Source organism: Vipera berus (genome assembly GCF_964194415.1).
Source record: "Vipera berus genome assembly, chromosome: 2".
In the NCBI taxonomy this organism is placed as follows: Eukaryota; Metazoa; Chordata; class Lepidosauria; order Squamata; family Viperidae; genus Vipera; species Vipera berus.
In genome coordinates this window covers 229,880,281-229,906,078 of record NC_138203.1, presented here as the reverse complement: position 1 = coordinate 229,906,078, position 25,798 = coordinate 229,880,281, and the positions used below count along the sequence as shown (strand labels likewise).

General features: G+C 37.7%; 1 protein-coding gene across 1 annotated transcript in view; it reads left to right on the top strand.

Moving 5' to 3' along the window:
- WNK2 (WNK lysine deficient protein kinase 2) overlaps positions 1 to 25,798 on the top strand; it is a gene marked incomplete at both ends in the record, with an annotated part of 107,610 nt that overhangs the window by 34,416 nt on the left and 47,396 nt on the right. The window contains 8 exons of the mRNA XM_081315527.1: positions 6,889 to 7,061; positions 8,310 to 8,530; positions 9,502 to 9,659; positions 14,312 to 14,400; positions 16,731 to 16,950; positions 20,183 to 20,471; positions 24,483 to 24,679; positions 25,070 to 25,216. Of these exons, the coding sequence (XP_081171653.1) occupies positions 6,889 to 7,061; positions 8,310 to 8,530; positions 9,502 to 9,659; positions 14,312 to 14,400; positions 16,731 to 16,950; positions 20,183 to 20,471; positions 24,483 to 24,679; positions 25,070 to 25,216 (1,494 nt within the window). The remainder of the gene's footprint in view (positions 1 to 6,888; positions 7,062 to 8,309; positions 8,531 to 9,501; positions 9,660 to 14,311; positions 14,401 to 16,730; positions 16,951 to 20,182; positions 20,472 to 24,482; positions 24,680 to 25,069; positions 25,217 to 25,798) is intronic.

Genomic DNA, 25,798 nt, shown 5'->3' with positions numbered 1-25,798 from the left:
TTTGCTGTGGTCATTAAGCAAGACATGGGATCGCCATTTGCGACTTTCCCTCCTGGTTTCCCCTTTGTCTGTCGGAAGCCAAAGGGTGATCATGAGACCCCAGGAGGCTGCAATACATTCCTGTTGTCAAGTGCCCAAAACATGATCATGTGACTGGGGATGCTACAACAGTCGTAAGTGTATCCATAAGTCATTTTTTTTCAGTGCTGTTGTAATTTGAAATGTTGTAATTTCGAATGATTCCTAAATGAATGGTCATAAGTTGAGGACTACCCTAAGAGAAAAAATAAAGAATCCTATGACCCATTGGGACATCCTTTCAGAGGAAGGTGGTGCAATCTGATGTGACCAGTATGAATATTAAATTTTATGCACACCATGTTTTTTTTTTACTCCAATGCTGGGTTGACCTGTGATCATTTAAGGAGAATATATATCATACATAGAAAAATAATTGTAGTGGCAAATGAACTTCAATAATAAGTGAATATTTACTTAAACAGATGCCCATGGGTGGGAAAACAAAAGCAGTGGGAGTGGGGACAGCTTCCAACCTTCTGCCAGTTTCCCCATTCAGTTTGCTTGTTGGAAGCTGACGAGAGTGTCAGAAATCATGGTCATGTAATCATGGGGATGCTGTAAAAACCACAACTGTGGAAGTAAAACGGGTCTGACCATCATGGACATTTCAGTTGCATAGGAGTAATGAATGGGCCCTGGATTTTATACACGTTCTTTAAGTTAGTGGATTTGAGTTACTTTTATTCAAAAATTGTTGTGGTATAATGCAGAATTTGGGCTAACCTGAGGGTACACACAGACACACAATGAGAACTGTAGGTAACTCATGATCGGTTGAGTCATTATCTCAGAGTTATTTCCTTACCTAAACAGAGAAACAGAATGACTATAGGTGAACAAAAAAGCAGTGGGAGCAGGACAGCTTCCAATTTACTACTGACTTTTACATTGACTTTGCTCGTGGGAAGCTGGCAGGGAACACCAGAAAGCACAATTACATGACTGTGGCAGTGCTGCAGTAGCCGCAACTTTGTGAGGAGCAGGACAGCTTCCAATTTACTACTGACTTTTACATTGACTTTGCTCGTGGGAAGCTGGCAGGGAACACCAGAAAGCACAATTACATGACTGTGGCAGTGCTGCAGTAGCCGCAACTTTGTGAATACAACTACTGTGAGGATCCTTGAAATTTAAATCATATCAGAGTGATAGGTACTGAATTTTGAACTTACTCTTTAAGTCAATGCGTTTGAGATACCCAGATTCAAAAATCCTCACCACATCATAGTGCAGCCTCCCCATCCATGTGGCACCTCTTAAACACACCCATGCACCCTCCCCAACTCTCACTTTGCCTCTCATGTAACACTGTACACTTTTGACACAAGTCCCTCATGCACCCACTTGCCCTTATGCACCCACTCTCCATGCACTCTCTGCAATCCACACCTTACTACTGTGCCCCTTCGCCCATGTGGCACCCCTCATGCAGCTCTGTTCATCTTTCATGATCCACACAATGTGTCTTCTGCATCCCCTTGCACCCTCGTGACCCCTCTCTGACATGCATGGTGCCTCCCATACACTCCCTCACCTGGTAGCAGCTACTTACAATGTAGTAGTAATAGGATTAAAAATCTGATAGTAATAGGATTAAAAATCTGGAAATCAGCCATTTCAAAACCAAAATTCAACAACAAACATGGTGATAATTAAATCACGCCTGCCCATTCACATAAGTCACTGAAAACCATAGAAGTCATCCACATAATGCCCAGTTAAATAATACAGATTTCCTTGTCTTGCACAATACCAGTAAAAACAGTGCAAGGCATAGCTCTTCCACTGGAGTGTTCCAAAGTAGATGGGCCACTGCAGAGAAGGACTGACTTCAGGTCTACATTTCCCTGATCTGACTTAGGGACAAGAACACAAGACTTTTTCCATACATGCATATGGGCCAGGCAAATTCCACTTGGACACGATTCGACTGTCAGAAAGTATGCAGCAGTTTTATACTGAAGGCTCTTTGGGCAAATGACATAGCCTGTTCTCCAAACTGAGTCCCACCAGATATTCTGGATTAAAACTCAACGATAGTCAGCAATTTGTCATAGATGATGGGAATGCTGATGTAAAATATTTTGAAGAACTCATGTTGGGGATGCTGTCTTGGTTCTTGATACTGCTGCCTTATTTTGTTCAGTGCCTTTTTCAATATTTATCATGAAAGATTTCCATTGAGAAACAATGAATGAAATATTTTACAAATGTCTTATAAGTTACTGGCTTATGTGCTCAACATTGTTCAATTTAATTCCCCTAACCCCAAGTGGCAGCGTTAAATTCTTTGGGCTACATATATAACATACAACCACCTGATGTACCATAGGACCCATCTTTTCAAGTAGTTCCTTCATGTGGCTGCATGATTTATGAACATCTGTTAAAGTAGCAAAGGTTATAGCTTGTGGTCATGCTGCCTTATTCTTTGTGGTTATTTTGGCTGGTTCTTTGTAGTGAATCTCCTGCATGTTAACCACAACTAGGTGGAGCTGTTTTATGTTACATAGAAGTTAAACTCTTAAGCTTCTCAAGTATGTGTTTTGACCAAACTTTTACAGTCATATTCATCCTTGGAGTGTTTGTGCACCCTTAATATAAGCCTTAGCCAAGGGCACTGAGCTAGAATTGATATATACGCATATGCTTTTTACGCTGGTGAATGAAAAGAAGGGGGGGGGGAAACTTATCTCAGAATACGTTGAGATTTTGTTTTTATGATCATGCATTTCTTAGCCACATTTCAAGTGTTCGTCTTCCCAATTCAAAGAATGTTCCTCAAGACAGTGTACAATAACAAAAAAAACAACCTGAAAATTAAAATCACACAATTGAAACCACAATACAGGTAGTCCTCGACTTACAATCATTTATTTAGTGACAATTTGAAGTTACAATCGTATTGAAAAAAGAGACTTATGGCCAGTTTTCATACTTAAATGACATTTGCAGCATTCCCATGGTCATGTGATCAAAACTCAGGGGCTTGGCAACTGTATTTATGACAGTTGCACTGTTCTGAGGTCATGTGATCACCATTTGTAACCTTCCCAGCTGGCTTCTGACAGGCTAGATTTGTTTACAACTGCAGTGATTTGCTTAATAATTGTGGTAAAAAAGGTTGTAAAAGGGGGAAAACTCACTTAACAATTGCCTTGCTTAGCAACAGCAATTTTTGGCTCAATCATGGTCCTAAATCAAGGACTATTTTTAGTTGATTATCACTTGTGAGAAAATTCCACAGGCTACTTCAGCAACAGTAAGGCTTCCAGAAGCATTTCAACATGTGGACAGGTTCCAAAGGATGATCCTTCGGTTAACCTGAAACTAAGAGTTTAGTTACCACAATTTGGACCCTCTGCAATTTCTGAATCTCTTTCAGAGGCATCATATGTACAGAATATTACAAAATAAAAGTTACAGGTAACTAGCACATGGATCAGAGTAGTTGAATTGGTCCATAATTCAGGAAATTATGTACCCAGTAGAGAAAGTAGACCTAGAAAAAGGTACTTACCACTATGTAGACCTAAGTACTAAAGCAGGGGTCCCCAACCCCCGGTCCGTGGACCAGTACTGGGCCATGGCATGTCAGCAACCAGTCCACACAAAAAAGCAAGGCCACATCCAAGAGATGCAGGCAGCACACAAAACCATGCACTCCGGTCTGCAGACAAACCTCTCTCCATGGAACCGGTTCCTGGTGCCCAAAAGGTTGGGGACCTGTGTACTACAGTTGCAAGAAAAAGTATGTGAACCCTTTGGGATTACGTGGAGTTTTGCATGAATTGGCCATAAAATGCGCTCTAAACGTCATGTAAGTCACAACAATAGAAAAACACAGTCTGCTTAAAATAATAATACACAAACATTAGCTGTTGTCATGTTTTAATTGAACATAAGATGGAAACATTCACAGTGCAGGGTGGAAAAAGTATGTGAACCTTTGGACGTAATAACTGGTTGACCCTCCTTTGGCAGCAATAACCTCAACCAAATGTTTCCTGCGGTTGCAGATCAGACCTGCACAACGATCTGGAGTAATTTTGGACCACTCCTCTGCACAAAACTGTTTCAGTGTAGCAATATTCGTGGGATGTCTGGTGTGAATTGCTCTCTTAAGGTCATGCCACAGCATTTCAATCGGGTTGAGGTCAGGACTCTGACTGGGCCACTCCAGAAGGCGTATTCTGTTCTGTTGAAGCCATTGTTTTGTTGAATTACTTGTATGCTTTGGGTCATTGTCCTGTTGCATCACCCATCCTCTGCGGAGCTTCAGTTGGCGGACAGATGGTCATACGTTTTCGTGCAAAATGTCCTGATAAAGTCTGGAATTCATTTTCCCATCAATGACAACAATCCGTCCAGGCCCTGAGGCAGCAAAGCAGCCCCAAACCATGATGCTCCCTCGCCATGTTTTACAGTGGGGATGAGGTTTTGATGTTGGTGTGCTGTGCCTTTTTTTCTCCACACATAGTGTTGTGTGTTTTTCCCAAACAACTCAATTTTGGTTTCATCTGTCCACAGTATATTTTGCCAGTAGTGCTGTGGAACATCCAGGTGCTCTTTTGCAAACTTCAAACGTGCTGCAATTTTTTTTTGACAGCAATGGCTTCCTCTGTGGTGTCCTCCCATGTACTCCATTCTTGTTTAATGTTTTCCTTATTGTAGATGTGTCAACAAAAATGTTAGCATGTGCCAGAGATTTCTGTAGGTGTTTAGCTGACACTCTAGGATTCTTCTTTACCTCATTAAGCATTATGTGCTGTGCTCTTGCAGTCATTTTTACAGGACGACCACGCCTAGGGAGAGTAGCAACAGTGCTAAACTTTCTCCATTTGTAGACAGTCTGTCTTACCGTGGACACATGAACATCAAGGCTTTTGGAGATACTTTTGTAACCCTTTCCAGCTTCATGCAAGTCAACAATTCTTGATCGTAGGTCTTCTGAGAGCTCTTTTCTGCGAGGCATGGTTCACATCAGACAGTGCTTCTTGAGACCAGTAAACCCAAAACAGGTGTGTGTTTTTAAAGGGCAGGACAGCTGTCAGCAACACATCCAATATCATCACACTGATTGGAGTCAAGGTTGGCTCACTCCTGGCTCCAATTAGCTCTTGGAGAAGTCATTAGGCTAGGGGTTCACATACTTTTTCCACCCTGCACTGTGAATGTTTACATGTTATGTTCAATTAAAACATGACAACAGCTAATGTTTGTGTAGTATTATTTTAAGCAGACTGTGTTTTTCTATTGTTGTGACTTACATGACATTTAGAGTGCATTTTATGGCCAATTCATGCAAAACTCCACGTAATCCCAAAGGGTTCACATACTTTTTCTTGCAACTGTAAAGGATAGACCTAAGTGCTGAAGGCCAATACAGGTCAAAGATAATCACCAAACCATGCACCTTGATTCTTCAATGGAAGAACCTCCCCCATCTACATCAGGAAAGATCTCTTCCAGTTGCTCAAAGCTTCCTGTAAACAGCAGTTTCAGTTTTAGTCAGTTATGCTTAATCCAATCTTAGCCAAGCAGGAATCAACCATAGAGCCCTAGCACATTATTTTATTTTATTTTTATTTATTTTAATCCCATTTATATCCCGCCCTTCTCCGAAGACTCAGGGCGGCTTACACTCTAAGTACAAATCAATGTGCTTAGCAATAGCCTTCATTCTATGTATATGCCTGCTTATTAGGGCTTTTGCCCCCCCCCCAAGCGGCATTATTACAAAGTCAGCTTATTGCCCCCAACAATCTGGGTCCTCATTTTACCTACCTCGGAAGGATGGAAGGCTGAGTCAACCTTGAGCCTGGTGGGATGCGAACCTGCACTAATTGCAGGCAGCTAGTGTTACTTAAGGAGGCATTAGCTCACTGCTCCACCAAGGCACATAGGGATCAGAAGTAAACCTTTATCCTCATGGGCAGTAGTGCCAAGCCTCACAACTTTAACAGTTATTCCCCAATGTAAACCAGCTGTCAGGTTTCCGACGTATGGGCTTTTCAAGTCAAATCCCACATTCACTAGCACTGATTATGTTACCTAATTGGATAAAATATGTGCAAGCAAATAACCAAGGTCAGAGAGCACCAAGGAATCCATGGATCTTAAGTAGCTTTCCTAAAGGCAGGCAGAATTGGAGCTTGTAATTACAGAAAATAAGGGTAAAGAGAGAAAAGGCACACTTCCTACGTCCCATAAGATGACAAGATTTAAAAGAAGAAACGTGGAGATGCTCACTCTGTTGGATCATGCTGTGTGGGCAGATGACCGTGGGAGAAGAAAGCAGTCCTTCAAGTAACCTTCTGAGTGGTCTTCAAGAGCAGCCCAATATAGAGTGCACTGCAATAGATCAAAGGGGATGATCTGCAGAACTATGGAGAAAAAACTATGCAGAAAAGAAAAAAAATATTGTAACCATAATGAAACTCTTCATGATAACTTCATTCTGTTTTGATTGTTGTTGTTTAACCCTTTATGTTTTTATCAACCTAGAATTTTGTAATAATATTTGATATTTACTCTAAAATATTTGCGAAACTGAGTTATTGCTATGGCTTAAATCTAAAGATCCTACTTTATAATAATTCCACTTGCAAGAGAAATACTTTATCTTTCGTTTGAATTCTCCTGCACCCCTGAACCCAACATTTTAACATCCCCTATAAAACAGGGGGAAAAAATATGGCCATCATTTTTATGGCCCTCTTCATTTGAGCTGAAGTGCAGCAGCCCTCTTAATGCAAGGCATGTTCCCAAGCTATCTTCTGACAAGAAATATTTTCTGAACTGCAGGATCGAAAGCTGACAAAAATGGAACGGCAAAGGTTTAAAGAAGAAGCAGAAATGTTGAAGGGTCTTCAGCACCCAAATATTGTTAGGTTTTATGATTTTTGGGAGTCGTGTTTAAAAGGAAAAAAGTGTATTGTGCTGGTAACAGAACTGATGACCTCCGGAACTCTGAAAACGTAAGTACTAGTTATGTCATGATATGGATAATTAGTTAAGTAAAACAACTGCATGGACAAAATTCTTGCTTCATCCCCTAACCCTGTTAAGAATGGAAATCTACCTTCCTTCTTTATAGTAGCTTGCTTGACTGTATTTCCAATTAAGTCAAATTAAGTTTCATTTCTGTTATATTCTCTATTGTTTTCTTGCATTTTCTCTTCCTTTCTTTGTTTTACCTGGGTCATTTTGAACTTCTGGGTTTACATTTCCCAAAATAGATAACATTATTAAGCTATAATCAAATAAGCTTCCACCAATGAGAAGGAAAACACTTGATTCAAATTCATGTGCTTGAATAATTAATCTGAATCATCATGCTTTATTATCTTACTAAATTTAATATTAAAATAACCTTTTTCAATATTTGTAAGAATTCTCTTTTTCCCACTTCATGAGTAATAATAACATGGCTTCAAGTTTCAGATCTGAAGCACTGTTGATCCACTGTAGGCCAATATACATACAGTATCAGTGCATATGTAGAGTTTTGCATAAACAAGGATCTCAGTAGAATTGTAATTCATAGATTTTAACCCAATAGCATTTTAATATATTTATTTCTAATTTACCTTCCAAACTATCTTCCTCTTAAATTAGGAATGTACTTTTTTTTAATTTTATTTTATTTTATTTATATACCGCCCTTCTCCCGAAGGACTCAGGGCGGTGAACAGGGCAAGTATAAAAAATACAAAGTTACAAAAGTTAAAAAAGAGTTAAATATATGCCCACTAAAAACAGTAAATACAAATATTAAAATAACAATAAAAAACCCCACCAATCCCCCATCAGGCCAGGCCGGCTTGTTCAAATAAGAATGTCTTTAGATCGCGACGGAAGGAGCGAAGATCGGGCACCATCCGGAGCTCAACCGGTAACTGATTCCATAGCTCCGGGGCGCCCACAGAGAAGGATCTCCCCTTGGGGGCCACCAATCGACATTCTCTGATCGGTGGCACCCTGAGGAGGCCCTCTCTGTGGGAACGTACAGGTACTTGAATGTACTTGGCTGAAGGCTGAATCAGATAAGTCTAATTGTAAGAGGTAGATCATTTACAAAATGCTCAAACTGACCTGGAAAGTGTCATGCATGTGTCAGGGGTTCATTGTGCTGCAGAAAGGGAGACATTGTTGTCAAGAAGAATCTCAGTGCATCTGTTTTTCTATAAAATAATTTTATTCCCTCTCACATGTTTTTACATTAGCTATTTGAAGAGATTTAAAGTGATGAAACCAAAAGTCCTTCGTAGCTGGTGTCGGCAAATCCTAAAAGGTCTTCTTTTTCTGCACACTCGGACACCACCAATTATTCATAGAGATTTAAAATGTGACAATATTTTTATAACTGGGCCATCTGGATCTGTGAAGATAGGAGATTTGGGTCTGGCAACTCTTAAGAGAACTTCATTTGCCAAAAGTGTCATAGGTAAGCATAACATGACATGACATGATAACAGAATTGGAAGGGACCTTGGAGATCTTCTAGTCCAACCCCTGCTTAAGCAGGAAACCATATACCATTTCAAACAAATGGCTGTTCAGTCTCTTCTTAAAGCTCTCCACATTTCATTTACTTCATGTATCTTCATTGAAAATGGATGAATAGTATAGATCCTCAAAATAATGAACACATATTTTGTTTTCATTGGCAATGTTAAATCCTTGCCTCATACATTTTTCTCAAATTAGTAACATTTCAACAATGTTATTTTTTCTTAATCTGTAATTTTATAATGTATTGACTATTATACATATATAAAGTTTATCCTCTTCCCCTAGGAGTGCACTGTTCCCTTCGCTTTCCCAAGGCAAAGTCTACATTCACACATACCATCTTGAATTCTAGCTTTCACATCACTTATGGAAACCTATAGTTCAGGGATCTGCCACAAAGCATAAATTAGCAATAGGGCATCTGTTAACTTTCAAACTTGGTTTAAAAGTTTAGAAATCTCTCTTGAGATTTCAAATATAAGACTTTGGCATTCTTACATTAGATCATACAAAATATTAAGTGAAATCAACTTCATGGGATATTGGATGAACTTGCCAAATTCGAGATATTTTTTCAAAAGATTTAGAGATTCCTATGCCATCACAGAAAATTGTGCAATAAGTGTGTAGGACCTGAAAATATCTTGAATTCTTAGTCTAGTTGTTTATTGGGCTTCAAAGTACTTCCTTTCAGCAAATTGAACTTTTCTGCATACAGAATGATCCCTTTGGGTTCAATCCAATATTCCATCTAGCTATCTGTTTTACTAATTTCAATTTAAAATACAGAAGTTCATTTGAGTTTTATATTCATGCATAGAATGTTTTAAATTTACTTTTCTCTGGGTTGATGCTCAATGTACAAGTATGTTTTCTAAGATGGAATCCTTTTGTTCTGTTCAGGTACTCCAGAATTTATGGCCCCAGAAATGTATGAAGAACACTATGATGAATCAGTGGATGTATATGCTTTTGGAATGTGTATGTTGGAAATGGCTACCTCAGAATATCCATATTCAGAATGCCAGAATGCTGCTCAAATTTATAGGAAAGTAACCTCTGTAAGTGATATTCTTAATATAATCATTTTGCTCTTTCATATACATTGGTTTTTTTTCTTATTTTAACACTTTAAGCATTGTTACACTATTATATAACACACCATATAATTTTAATAAAAGTATTGTTGAATAATTCTTAAATTCTCAACATCATGATATGTTGAATACCTAAAGTCTTATTTAGGTCTTTATATTTTCTGGCAAGAAGAAATGATTTCTTATTAAGACTAGGGTTGTGGTAATTCTACATAGCCTCTCCTTTGTCATACCCCATCCCAGCCAGTTTCATCAAAATGTAGAAATGACATCAATGTTTTTCACATTTGCTCAGTTTCTCATTTTACTAATAATATGTTTTGTTACTTGTTTCAATATTAATTTATAAAAATTCTACATGCAAGTTGTTTCTACTTCCTTCTTTAATATTTATTTTTGTATATTTTTAAAATTCCTAATTGCATAATAACATTTCTAATAGTTAAGAATGTTTAAGATCAAACATGAGTTGTGGAATCTATATTTTTCAGTCAGTGGAAAACTGAAACTTATGTGAACACAGATTCATACACTAATTAAAGTACAAGCTCTTACAGTTAAGTTCTTTGTTTTTATTGATGCTAAGATTACATTTGTCACAGGTTGCTTATTTATTGTGTCATTTGTTTTTGGATGTTGACATAGCAAAGTGCATGAGAAACTTCTTTCAGAAGCTGGTTGGGACAGAAAATGGCCTCAGTGGAAGGGGTTAAGAACTTCAAAACTTTGTAAAATACAATTATAGCTATTTATTGCTTTTCCTTTTTTAAAAAAAAGGACATCAGGAGACCCTCATAGATGTCTTTCCACAAACACTTAATTGGATCTTTTAGCTTACCCACATCTGAAATAGAGTGATAATAATATTTGTTTGTCATACCAGTCTAATGTAAGGGTTACCAAAGAAATGGATTACTAATTCATTCAGACAAAAATCCATTCAGCATCATTCAGAGGGAATAAAAAAAGGTCAAGATGCATCTAAAACAGGCACAAGGCTTTGAACTCATAATTGCATTAATACTTTTTGGACACCCTTCCCCTTTTCCCCAAGAGGCTCTTATTTATGTGCAGCAGCAGAACACAATCCTCTTCTCTCTAAAGTCCAGGCATAACCTCAACATTGCTTTGCAAATCTGAGGGACCTTGTCAAGGAGATTATAGAGACAAGCTGCAGAACAAGAAGAAAAAGTCTGACTTTGTATGTCCGTTGCAAAAAAAAATTGGCCATTGTCCTTATATTGTAGGAAGAATGCACTACAAACATTCCAAGTATTCTGTTTCTTTTTCAACAAAGTCTTTGTCTAGTTGGTACATTTTGATAATATTTTTTAGTTATGTTTGTGCCTGATTGTTATTTAATTTCCTTTGTAAATAGCCTAGAATGGAACTCTTTCATTAAATGATTAAATCCCCAGGAAACAAATAAGCTTTCCAAGTTTAAAATAACTATCCTATGCATGTCCTTTCAGGCACTAAACTCTTAATCATCAATTCAGAGTTCTTTGGGGAAAGTACTTTTATTTTATTAAAGTCAGTTTATCCAATAAAGTATCATGTGATATGGTACATATTTCCCAAGCTTGATTATCAGAACTGTTCATGCAGGTACATGCTTTGCTTTCCTACAAGGTTAGTAGGGAAAGGCACAAAGCTCCACCTGACCAATAATGCTACATAAGCACAGTTTGCATCAACTATTTTGTAAGAAATTGTGTTAAATCCTGAATGTGTACAAATATTAATTTACATCGTTCATATGTATTACTATACTTGCTTTAAAAAGGTAATCAAGGAGACTAAGAAGATTGGTATAGACCAGCAGTTCCCCTAGAACACTTCTGATATATTCTCTCACCCCTTGCAAAAGTACTAAACTTATTTAAACACATTTTGAATGACGTGAACATAAAAAATAATTTTAAAACTTCTAAACCCAAGTTTTCGCACCCCCTATATACCAGTTGGGAACCCCTGATATAGACAGTTCAGAATGATGAAGTTTTCTGGAAGAGTTTAAGAGTTTTCTGGACTAATTAAAAAGAATTTATGTTTTATCCAATTGATTGATTAAGTTATGGTAATAAATTAATCAATTCATATGCCTCCTAAAGGGCAGTATGAGAGCCAAATAAACCAGGAGACTGTGTGTTCTAGACTCACCTTGGGCACAAAGCCAGCTGGGTGACCTTTTCTCAGCCCTAGAAAAGTGACAATGGCAAACTATTTTGCCAAACTAAAACCTTGCCAAGAAAACTCCAAGGACTTGTCCAGGCAGTTTCTGAGAATCAAACACAATTGAACAGAAGTAAATAAAAAGCTCAATATCGGTGTCTTATTGAGGGGATTTAAAAAATTATAACCACACTGAGCAAAAAGTAAACATTGTTCTTTCCTATTGTAGCAACAGATAGGACTCAAAACGTCCTCCAGAATTGTGAGCTTAATTGTCATTTTTAGTGATGACCTATTACATCTAATTGGCCAACTGATTGTTCAGTTTCTTTATGACATTTGCTCAAATGTACTGTCCGTTGTACTGCCAGAAATACATCAGTGGAAGATACCCTGAAAAACCAAATGCTAATCTCTATCGTCTAATAATAATAATAATAAACCTTTATTGTCAAAGTACAACATGTGTACATTGAGATTAGCTGAGCCTCCTCCCGTGCTCTCTCCCCCCAAGACACAGTGACAACAAACCCTCCATCCTACCACACCATGTGAACCAACTACACCACAAACCGGCCTCCCAAGTCAATTCTGCATAAGTTCAGAGATATTATATCCCATTTAAAAGCCTAACAGCCCACGGATAAAAGCTATTTTTCAGCCTGTTGGTACGGCTGGCTATATTCCTATATCTCCTACCGGATGGTAAGAGAGTAAAAAGATACCGTCCAGGGTGTGAGTCATCCCTGAGAATCTTCCTCACTCTTCCAAGGCAACGAGCCCTGGCGATGTCATCCAGTGGTGTCAGGGGACAGCCCACAATGTCTTGTGCTGTGCTCACTACCCTCTGTAATACTTTCCTGTCCGCGGCTGTCAGACCAGCATACCAAACTACAATACCATACGAGAGGATGCTCTCTATATTAGACCGGTAAAAGAGGGTCATTAGCCATTGTTCTACCCTGTTCTTCCGCAAGACCTTAAGAAAGTGAAGCCTCTGTTGGGCCTTTCTAGCCACCTGGGTTGTGTTAACTTTCCAGGTCAGATCTTCACAGAGGTAGACTCCCAGAAATTTAAAGGAGGAAACTCTCTCCACAGATGGCTTTATCAGTTTATCTAAAATAAATATATCTTCCCACAGTTATTTATGTAGCATGGATTACCTTTTGCTGCTTAACGCTCCATTAAATGAATAATTTGTACAATTCTTTTTCCATTGGTGCTCAGGTTAAAATGGTGCCATAGTTCTTGGCTTGTTTGTTTTTTTAAATCAAGCTGCAATTTAACTTGGCTGAAGGCATAATGAATTGTTCCTCTTTGGTAAAGTAAGATATATTTAACCTAAAATAGTGCAAGGCAGAGACAATCTTTTTGGGCACTATTTCCTGCGATTTTTTCCCCCATGCCTCAATCACTTATACTTCAAGGTATTTTGTGGTACGTATAGACAAGAAATCTTAAGCGTAGATGGCACCAACTCAAGTGATGCCTCAAATAGACCTTGAATAGCAGTCACCTCCAAGCCTGCTTTCTATTTCAATTTCTTTACCTCACTAGAAAAAGGTTCTTTTTTCATATTCTACATACATAAAAATGTTGCCTTAAATATCTATTTCCTCTTGGGATTTTAAATTTGCTATTGAGAATCCTTAAAGTTTACATCTTGTAATTGTCAGCAGGTGAAAATCTTTTTCTAAGACATTCACAAACTTCAATTAGAGGTGTACTCTGAAAAGAAAACTTGGTTACCTTACAGTTTCTTTTCCCTTTTTTGCAGAATATAAATCTGGAAGAATTATCTTTAAATTTGCGGCAAAACCATGAGACATTTTAATTATTTTACAATATCTATTCTTTGTTTTAAAGCGAACTATATACTGGAACAGTATCAAAATATTATAAAAACCTATTAGCTAATTAGGAAAGTTGCTCTGAATACTGGAAAGTTGAGTTATAATTAAAATAAAGAGTTAACTGATAAATTAATTTGTCACAGTTTAAACAAAACATTTTTTTAAAAAGAAAAAGAAAAAACCTTGATATTGATCTTTTAGGTTTCTGGAACAGAATCCCAAAAGCCTAGGGTAGTTCATTTTCCCCCTTCCAATGCCTTTAATATTAAAATTCATAATAAAAGTTAATGCTGAATTTAACAGCGTTCCGTGCGCCTTTGGCATCTAGTCATGCCGGCCACATGACCACAGAGACGTCCTCGGACAAGTGCTGGCTCTTCGGCTTTGAAACGGAGATGAGCACCGGCCCCTAGAGTTGGAAACGACTAGCACGCATGTGCGGGGGAACCTTTACCTTTACCTTTATAGCATATATAATGGTCTATTGTATATTAGATTACACAAGAGTCCTAATTTAAACTCAGAGCTGTGCAGATCCAGAATGAAAATGCCAGCGAAATTCAATTATGGTTTTTTTTCCTCATGCAGGGTGTCAAACCAGCAAGTTTTGATAAAGTTACTGATCCTGAAATTAAGGAGATAATTGGAGAGTGTATTTGCAAAAACAAAGAAGAGAGGTTTGTTTCAAATAGTAAATTTCTGTTGTTTGTGAAACATGTCATAACCCTGAGCACATTTCAAAATAATTTCTTTGGGTGGAGGCAGAAAACGGCCAAGAGCTGGCCAGTACCATTTTAAACTGATAGACCTACTATAATCTAATTACCGGTATGTAGATCTCTTAGGATAGTTGCTAGCCATATAGAAACTAATATGGTTACTATGCGGACATGGATCAGTACCCATTTGGAATCTGGTTAGTGTGACTATATTCCTGTGAATTTTGAGGACTTCTCAGCAAATTTTAATACTTTCAGTCAGAATGTCCTTCTGGACTATATATCTATAACAGAGCACTTTCTTCAAATATTTATTTTTTACTTTTATTCCTATTTATAAAATTTATACAGTGCCCATCTCACCTGAAATCTGGGTGATTCACAAATAAAAGTCATACAAAAAGAGACAGAGTTAGAAGCAAAGTTTTTAAAAAACAGAATCAAAATGAAGAGTAAAAGGCCAAAAAGGCAACGGGGGTTGTTTTCTAGCCACCAACCATCCCCATGGTTGCATATCACCCTTGGAGTACCCTCACTTCTGGGGGCAAGATGTTTCATAGGGCAGGGACAGCAATAAAGAAGACTCTCATTATAGACCCTGCCAGTCAAAATTCTTTAATTGATGGGGTCTGCAACAAACCTTTTCTGCCTGACTCGATAGGACAGGTTGATATTATTGGGACAGGATGCTTCCTCAGGTAACCAGGTCCACACTGTGAAGGGCTTTAAAAGTAATAATAACTTGAATTTGACCAGGAAATAAACTGGCCCCCAACGCAGCTCACATAATAGAGGTGTTGCATGCACAGCCCTAGGGGTGCCCAGAACTGCCTGTGCTGCTGCATCAACTACAGCTTCTAGATACTATTCAAGGATGGCACATTGTACAGCACATTGCAGTAATCCCTACAGAAGGTGACTAAGGCATGAGGGGCCAAAAAGAGATCTTCTCAATCCAGGTAAATTCCAGAAAATGATACATGGAGATTTATATTTGACAAGTAGCTGTTGGATGCAATCTCTCATAAGACTCTGTCTTAATCCTTCTACAGGTTTTAAACCTTACATTTGTTTATTTAATTAAACCTAATGGAAAAAGAAAAAAATATGAAAAAGAAAAATCCCACAAGATTATATATATATATATATATATATATATATATATATATATATATATATATATATATATATATATATATATATATATATATGAATATGATTTCGGAGAGGTTGTAGGAATCCTACGTAAATCAATACTTAGGATTTGTAAAAGATTAAATGAAGACTAACAATTGAAAGCTCAGACTGTATTGACTAAGGGATTGCCTAGTTCAGGGGTAGGCAACCTCGGCTCTTTTATGACTCATGGACTTCAATTCCCAGAATTCCTGAGTCAGCTGACTTAGGAATTCTGGGAGTTGAAGTCCATGAGTCATAAAAGAACCAAGGTTGCCTACCCCTGGCCTAGTCAAATGAAAATATTGCATTACTGACAATTTTGTCTGGAGCGTAACATTTTAAAAGTCAGCCTGGCAGCTCTACAGTTCTTGATTTGACTTTCACCTAAATGTTAGATAATTGCTGCAGCTAGGAGCACACCATCCTGCTGCACATGTTCCCAAAGAAAGCAGATCAGGCAGCAGAGGTGCATGGTTTAGTTATTTTTCATTTGGATTATAGAAGAATTTACATGGGATTCATCTTTAAAAAAAATAGCACAAACTACACCTGACTGGTTTTTGGCTTGTTTATCTATTCTCATTGATGGGTAGAACCAATAAAAAAAGAAATGTATGGTATGTATAAATATACTAAGGGGAAAAATGGAGAAGAGGAAAGTATCTAAAAAGTATAAGTTGGGTCTGATATGGTTCAGATAAATACCTGTTTCAAGGGCATTGTATAAAACAAACACAGAAACTTGAAAAGGTGTAGTAAGTGTTTTAACTCTCTGTTAGCCACAAGTGGCAAATGGGAAGCCATTGAAATTGAAATAAAGAACTAATAAAAATAAACAAATGGTGTGGTGCTTATTATATCACACATTTGGCCATTGCCATAGAAACACTTGTTATTTTGCTACAGTGGTTTAAAAACCTTTGTGTTAAATATTATAGATATTGAAAGCAAATTTTGCTTTCATTAAAACTTAGAAAGACATATAGTGCCAAGGAAGTTCTAATACATATGCTTATGTAATGCATAAAATAACACACAGCTATTTGGTCCTTAAAGTATAGAGGAGTAAAAATGGACTTAAAATGTGTTTGTGTTCTTTTTTCCCCAAGATATGAAATTAAAGATTTATTAAGCCATGCCTTCTTTGCTGAGGATACAGGGGTGAGAGTGGAACTTGCAGAAGAAGATGATGGTAGAAAATTCTCTATTGCCTTAAGACTCTGGGTGGAAGATGCTAAGAAGCTGAAAGGGAAATCCAAAGATAGTGGAGCCATTGAGTTTACTTTTGAACTGGAAAAAGAAACTCCTGATGATGTTGCACAAGAAATGGTAAAATAAAAATTTCCTTTGACTCTCTCTCTCTCTCTCTGTCTCTGTCTCTCTGTGTAACAAATCTCAAATGACATCAGAGGCAAACCTTGAAAATAAAATTTTATTCAAAAGACACTACACGAAGTATCTCCAAACACCATGAATTATCCACAGAAATGAAGCATAGTAATTTAAGTTCCAAACCTTGCTTATGTATACTTTTATATTTTAGTTCCACAATGTCAAAACACATTCTTTCAGAAACTGATACAAATTTTGATTGGCACTCGTTAAATTGGATTTTTTTTGCAAATTATGTTTCCAATATATGTAAGAATCTGGAGTAGCATATGAACCATTTTTCTTTCTTTGTGCAGTAAGATAAGTTAGATATCATATCTGTAGTAAAATAAGTTAAATCCACAAAAGTATTACTTACTTTTAAAAAAGTCATAGAAAAGATGGCTACACAAAGTTTGATACTAATTCTGTGTCATTCTTATGAGATATATTGCCTTTTAACATTTTGCCAGGTTTGCTGCTAAATTTTTATAAAGTGAATAAATGCTTATTAAACTAACATCTTTTTTTTCTTTTCCTTCATCAAACATTTGTGAGAAAAAAGTTTCAGTTTTTAAGATGCAGGAAACCCCCACCCTACCCCCTCATAATTTGTGTTCCATGTCATTCCATTTTGTGGAAATCATTTAGTTTACTGTGTTGTTCTCTTTTGGACCAATTCAACAAACAGCCCTTCTAAAAATGACTACCAAAGCAGATTATATCTTCTTTGTTAAAGTCTTCTGATTGTGGAATTCTCATTCCTTCTTCACTTAGCTTTAAGAGTTTATTACTTTTATCATTGCATGGGTGTACTATTACTCTGCCACCTAACTGACAGAAATAATATTATAATTAAGTCGCTGTTATTTCAAATTTATGTTATGTAGTTTGGATTTGGCTACTAGGATTACTGCCTACAATGGAGATTAATCAGAACATGAAGCAAACTATTTCTCTTTGACATAGAAGTCATTATATTTTACCACAACAGAATAGTGCAAGAGGGCTCTCCATTATTTGGAAGTGAATTGATATCCTGGGTCTTTGATGATATGGCTGACCAGTCTTCTGTGTTTAAAGAACTAGAAAGTTTAGATCATGTTTAAAGATGTAGTTCAAAGAGTTGAGCTATTTCCTAGGCCATTAGGAGCAGTGGTGGGATTCAAATATGTAAACAACTGGTTCTCTCTCTGGATGCTGCTTCCAGAACTCCATTCTGGGCCTGGGCAACAAAAAATTAGCTACCAGTTCTACCGAACTGGTGCGAACTGGCTGAATCCCACCACTGATTGGGAGGCCCTTAAAAATAATAAAATGGACCTATTTGGTAAATAAATCCAATACTACAGATATGGTAGTATAACCATGCATTGGAGGAAGATCTGTGAAGAAATCTAGAGAAAATACAGAACTGCAGCTGGGTCTCTAGGAGTTGCAGTAATCCAGCCAGCTCAGCAAAGGTTGACTCAAAATGCCCTGCTGTTTTGTGGTCATGGCACAGTTGTAGTACTTCTTCCTTTAAGGCAAGAGATACCTATAAACATCCATTGTGCGACAACTGCACTCCCTCCAGTCTTATCTGATTTTTCTCTAGGCAGCATTTCTTCCCCCACCCCATCTCTGAGGGTCATTCTCACATAGCAAGACAACTGTGCACCACTGGCCCAGGTCATCCGAGCACATCACTCTAGGTAGGACACAACTTTACAATAAAAGTACATGCAATTTCTAGTAATAACCCAAAAATCAATGCTTCATAAAAAGTTTTCCAAACAGCCAAGGCATGGGCTCTGTCACATGGGCCCTGGATCAGGGACACAAACAAGATACTGAAGGCATTGAAAAAGGCAAGCCAGATAGATGCCAACCTAATCTCAGGAAGAACGATGTTCCACGGGGCAGGTGTCACGGCATAAAAGGCTCTTCTTTGAGGACTGCCAGCAGGAGTTGAAAGTCCAGAAATACAATTAGATGGTGCACTAAGGCTGGGCCACTTCCTCCACAACCAAAATTGGAAGTTTCTGTGTATCACAGGGGGTGTGGGTGTGGGTGTGTGTCTGGCAGCTAGCCCAGCCAGAGTCAAGAAATTCAGACAGGCAGGTTGCAATGCAGTAGAGAAGCTGGTACAATAGCAACAGATCCAATTGAACCTTACAGCCTAATTAAGAAACAGGATCTTTCATCCAGTAATCTATGGATAGCAATAGCAGATAAACTTATATACCACCCCATAGTGCTTTACAGCCCTCTCTAGGCAGTTCATAGAGTCAGCATATTGCACCCAACAGTCTGGGTCCTCATTTTATCGACCTCTGCAGGATGGAAGTCTGAATCAAACTTGAGCTGATCAGAATCAAACTCCAGGTTGTGGGAAGAATTAGCCTGCAATACTGCCAGGGTATTTGGATTTACCTTACCTATCATTTTGGAAAAGTGAATTTAAATGCTTGAAATATAGTATGGGAGCTTCTTCCTGAAAAATTACTTTTCTCAAATTGCATTGCAAATGGGAAATTTCTTATTTGGTTTATTCATGAAGCAGACAATGAGATTATATGATTTTGATGCCAATTATGGTTGTAAATATTCCCAAAAATACCCGCCTCCCTTTACCATCTGTTACAGTTGGATTAAAAAATATCCCCACTATGAATTTATTTTGTATGAAGTTCTAGGAATATTTATAATAGCTCTAACAGTGATATAGACAATAGCCATTCATAGCCAATAATGACTTATAAAAATATGTCAATTGATCATAGTTTTACAATTGCTTCTCTGCTTTTTTTTAAAAAAAATGTTTCAGATACAACTTGTACTGTTTTTGAAAATTATTTTATGAATGAAAACCTTGGACCTCTACCTATTATATGTAATTCTAAATGAAGTTTCTGCAAACTAATCAGCCACACATATAAAAAACCTCAGACTGGTGATTTAGAATCTTAACACTCTATTCAATTACTAAAAGTGGATGATAAGCAGGGGTGTCAAACTTCCAGCCCATGGGCTGGATGCGTCATGCTGAAACTGCGCTCACCCCAGCTCTGGCAATGGGAAAAAAGTTGTGATACATTGTGACATGTCACGTGACGTGATGAGTTTGACACCCCTGGAATAGGGAGTGGGCATGTGGGGCTCCATGATGTGAAAATATGGATTTGTTGTTGAAAACCTTTTATTTCAGGTTGATGCTGGGTTCTTTCATGAAAGTGATGTCAAAATAATTGCAAAATCAATACGTGACAGAGTAGCCTTAATACAGTGGAGAAGAGAGAGGATATGGCCCATGTTGCATTCAGAAGATCATCGGGATCCTGAAAGCTTAGAAAAAATGAAGGTCACACAAGCACAACCACTTCAGATTACACACATTTCTCATGCTGGTCATCAGATTCCATCAGAACCAGATGAGCCTGAAGTGGACCAGCATCTTTCTCAACAAAATCTGCCCACAAGCATCACTTCACTTGCATGTAAGTTTAGTAGGTGTTCTGTGTTGGTATATAAGGATGTAGTACAAATACCCTGAATGGTTGTCACTGGCCATGTTTGTGCACTGCGGTAAGCCAAAACTCTTCAGAATTCTGGTTTAGCAGGAATAAGTATGTTAACATAGACTCTTTAATAGCTCCTGCTACTCTGGCTGAAGGGGATAATTATCAAACATGAAGTATTCCATACCTAGTTTGCTTAATATGTCATCTGAATTAGCATCTCTGTTTTTATTGGTCTAACCCAGACATGTCAAACACAAGGCCCGGGGGCTGGATCCGGCCCGTGAAGTGGTTTAATGTGGCCCACGAAGCCATCCTGGAAACATTGAGGGAACGGCCCCTACTGCCTTGGCCCTGGCCCAGGGACCCTCCTTCTGCCAGAGACCCTCAGATCTGTCCCACTCCTGCCCAGGCCCCTATAGGCACCCTTGATGCAAACGATGTAGAGCTGGCCACGCCCACCCAGTAGGCCATACGCACTCTAGCCATGCCCACCCAGTAGGCCACGCCCACCCTGGCCATACCCACCCGGCCCCCTGAGGGCAACCGCAATGCTGATGCGGCCCTCAATGAAATTGAGTTTGACACCCCTGGCCTAACCAGTTGAAACTTAACATGCCTAAGCTTCTTCCTACTATGTTAAAATTCTGAAGAATTCTAACTCTGATGGACTGATGAGCCAGGACTTTGGTTGCATGGACTTTGACAAGAACAAATAAATATATGCTAAAAATATGCAAGAACAATAAATATCTACTAAGTTATCAATAAACAGTTTCCATTAAGATTGTACATAATTGAATTTGTATCGTTCAATAAATTTAAAGCAGGGAGGAAGTGAATTCCCCTGGGATTTGAGGGGAAACCTTGTCAGTTTACGAAGTAAAGGCTCTCTCTCCTCCCTTCTTATAGAAACCATGTGATCATACAATGAACACAGAGGAAGTGCCCTCATGTGGTGGTGGTTAATAAAGACCATCAACCATTCTCTGACATGTTAATATAGCCAACCCTTTGAACTGTATTGAATTTACCTTCTAAAACAAGCTCATTATGCCCAGTCTAGTGTTGGTAGGACTGCTTACAGTATGAAAGTGAGCCAACGTGTACTTTGACTTAGGAAATACCGTTCAAGGTTTAGTCAAGATAATAATTACAATTTTCTTACATTACTGAAAATATTTAAAGATTCTGAGACTGCTGCTTGAAGACCTACATATATTTAATTACATTAGATAAGAATTAAAATCTCTCCTTCACAGTACAGAAACATTTTAAAAATAATCTTTTTTTCTGAGTTTCTACTCTCAATTAGTTGTTTCAGTACTGTAAATTATTGGCGTCATATGTTGTGCCAATGCTTGCACAATGTTTTTAAGTCTAAAAGCCCTATAAATAATTTCCTTGATGCTGCTGGTGATATTCAAATACAGCAGAAATGTACATAAATAATTTAGCAATCTGTGTACAACAGATGATAACAGAATCCATGTTTGGCTTCCAACTGCTGCTTCAGCTTTGTAGAGTTGTCTTCATTTTTGTGGTTAGATGATTCCTATAATTAGATTATATTTTCCTATTCTATAAACATCTCTACATTATTAAGTATCCAAAAAAGCTCCATAAACTTAGATAAGTAAAACTGAAAGGAGTTATTGTTTTTTAAATTTGGAAAGATGGGTGAATGTTCATCAGTGAAGGATTGACTGAAAAATCCAGAAATGAGGCTTCCAAACAGACAAAATTAACTGTCCCAATATGTATACAAAACCCATGCACAACACATTTTTAATATTCTTAAATACTAGCAGCAGGAAGCAGTATGCATTTTTGCATACATATTGGGAAAGTTAATTTCATCTGTGTTTGAAAGCCTCGTATTTGGATTTTTCAACCAATCCTTCACTGATGAAAATTCATCTAGTTATATTTTTTTTATGACATCATTTGTTATTATATAGAAACATGTATGTCCAAATTATTTCATTTGGTATAATTTGGGGGATACACTTATAATTTAACCTTACTAGAAGTATACAATATTAACAAAACAGTTTATTTATATACTTCATCAAACTCCGATATTATTGTCTAGTGGCATTTTTTAAAATGTGAGCTATTTCCAGTGGTCCTGTGGTGCTTCATTATTCTCTCTGGAAGGAAAGCAAAAATATACAGAATTTCAAATAATTTATGCTGACTGCCACCCCCTGCCCAAAGGGGTGAATCCTGCTGGAGGTGGTTGAGGGATTAAGGGAAGATCCCACCTCCCTGTCTGAACATCCTTTTCCCTTCTTCCCCATCTTTTTAATTGTAATCTTTACTTTTATTAGAAATATTTTTTTTGTGGATTTATTGACTTTTAATATTCTAAGCCACTCAGAGTAGCTCTCTAGGCAAGATGGGTGGCAAACAAATCTAATAAATAAATAAAATAAATTAATTAATTTAATATAAGTTATTAATAAATTAATAACTCAGATTACTACTGTAATATAAAAAGCTGGCAATATCAGCCTGAACAGCACTTTGAAACTCACTAACAAATATTTGGTAGACATGGGTAGTCCTCGAGTTACAAGTTCAATTGACCCCAGAATTTATGTTGCTAAGCGAGAAATTTGTTAAGTGAGTTTTGCCCCATTCTGTGACTTTTCTTGCCACACTTAAGTGAATCATTGCAGTTGTTAAATTAGTAACACAGTTGTTAAGTGATTCTTGCTCCCCCATTGACTTTGCTTGACAGAAGGTTGCAAAAGGGGATCACATGACCCTGGGATACTGTGGCCGTCATAAGTATGAACCAGTTGCCAAGCATGTGAATTTTAATCACATGACCATGGGGATGCTGTCCCAGTTATAAGTGTAAAAAATGGTCATAAGTCACAGTGCTGTTGCAACTTCAAAAAGTCACTAAACAAGCTGTTGTAAGTCGAGATTACCTGTACAGCAGGGGTCTTCAAACTTGGCCCTTTTATGACTTGTGGACTTCAACTCCCAGAATTCTTCAGCCAGCGTGCCTGGCTGGGGAATTCTGGGAGTTGAAGTCCACAAGTCATAAAAGGGCCAAGTTTGAAGACCCCCACTGTACAGCAATGTTACTTTTTGTGTGTGCATATCTTTGAGTCAGTGTTAACTCCTGGAGACTGTCTGGAGTCTGGACTAATCCCTGCAGTTTTTTGGAAATGGCCTTTGCCTTCTTCCTAAAGTAAGAGAGTGACTGGCTCAAGGTTACCAAGCTGACTGTGTGCCTAAGTGGAACAACAACTCATAGACTTTATCTTCTGGTTTCCAGCCTGCTGCCTTAACCCCTACACCAAGCAGGCTCTCAATATTGCATTTACCTATGAAAATTTATAGACTGTTGGTTAGACTGCAGACTATGACAAATTCTTATAAAAATTTGAATGTTTGTAGAAAGAAATGTAGCCAGCCAATTTTTCAAAATTTCTCCAGTCAGTCATGTCTGCATTTTATATATTCCCCACAGGCTCATGTCCCAATTTAGATATAATTGGGAACAACTCATTTCTACTTTATGGATTTGGTTTAGTTACTTTTGTTTCAACCTTTGAAATTTAACACTTAAAACAGAAAAAAAAATGCTGTGGTTTTAAATCTGGTCAAAAAGTGAAGTGAATCCTCTGCCAGTCCACTCCAAGGGTTGCTAAGTGGTTTCAATTACACAAAATCCCAGTTCCTTCCTGCAGCCATGTTGAAGTGTTATGTAAATCTCTATCAATTTCTAATTTTGATAGTAGAAAAATAAGGGTTCTTTCCCCCCCCCCGGATCATGCATCAGATCTGATTCATTATTGATTCAGATTGACTGACTTCTGAAGTACCCTAAACTTTGCATTGCTATTTCCAAAGCTCCAAATTAAGATCTCGAGTAAGATCAGATAGCCTTTGTACAATACGAACAATACTTTGCTTTCAGTTTATGAAACCATTCAATTTTTAAAAAAATCAATATTAACAATGTTTCAGCTGATAGCACATTTGACAGTGGTCAAGGATCAACTGTGTACTCAGACTCCCAGAGTAGCCAGCAAAGTGTGATCTATTCGTCTATTCCTGATGCAATACCTCCAGCTGTTCAGCGCGTTTATAGCCCGCCTCTCAGTGAGAGCCAGACTTTGCCACATGGTCTTCAGCAGATAGGGCCCTACCAGCAACCCTCAATAGTAAGTATAGTCTTCTTCAATTTTCACATGAATTTTTAAAAATGATTGAATAATTGCATAACCTCAAAAGCCTGTACAGCTAACCATTTTTCTTAGTCATGTTCATACAGTAAATATAAATGGAGTCACATATCCTATCTCCTATGTTTCTTTACTTACTATTTTATTTAATATGAAGCAAAAAGGGTGGAAAATCTATTCCCTGGACATTTTTATTTTAATGGATATTGTCATAGCAATATATCTACTCAGTTAATCTGAATTATTAATATTAATTACTTTATTAAATAGTTTGAACAGCTGTATACTTTCAGAATGATAAGGTAGGCTGTTGAGAGTTTTTATAGACAATAGTTTTCTAAAGTAATGTCTTCCTACCTTCCTTCCCAGCCTGGACTTTCAGTGGTTCAGGGTCCAACTGCTGTTGTGCCTCCGCGGCCACAACTTTATCCAGAACCAGCAATTCCAATTCCATTTCCCACCTCAGTTGCCCCTGTGCAGATGAGACAACCTCAACCTGTATTAATCAGCCAGCAGGTAAGAAATGACATATTCTGCCTTTCTCTTCCCCCTCCCCCTCCATATCTTCAAAATACACTCATGGCAACCATCCTGCAGGAGGGTTTTCAAAACTAGTTTGCCATTACTTCCTTCCTAGGGCTAAGAGAGGGTGTTTAGTCCATGGTCAACTAGAGACTTCATGTCTTAGGCAGGACTAGATTTCACATTCTTCAGGTTTCTAGCCTTTTGCCTTATCTGGCTCTCTTTTTTCCTATTAAGCTTAAAACCATTATGTAACTTGCATTATAGGCTTGATTGTCCATTTTATACTGTAATGGAAGATTTCTTATTAAATTTTAAGTGCAGCAATAGATTAATGAGTAAATTAACAAGTAGGACAGCAGTAGCATCTGTAGTGAAGTATCAAAACAAGAAGGCAGTTGTGGTAGTATAATTGAAGCCCTACTCCTTTTGTGTTTTAATTGACATTACACACATGTACAAAGGGCAGAGCTTTGATTGTGCTGCCACAACCATCAGCAGGACTTTTAAAATCTCCCTATGGATGCTTTTGTAACAAAGAGAGAAAGCTTTAATTTCTTCTTCACCCTATAGCAA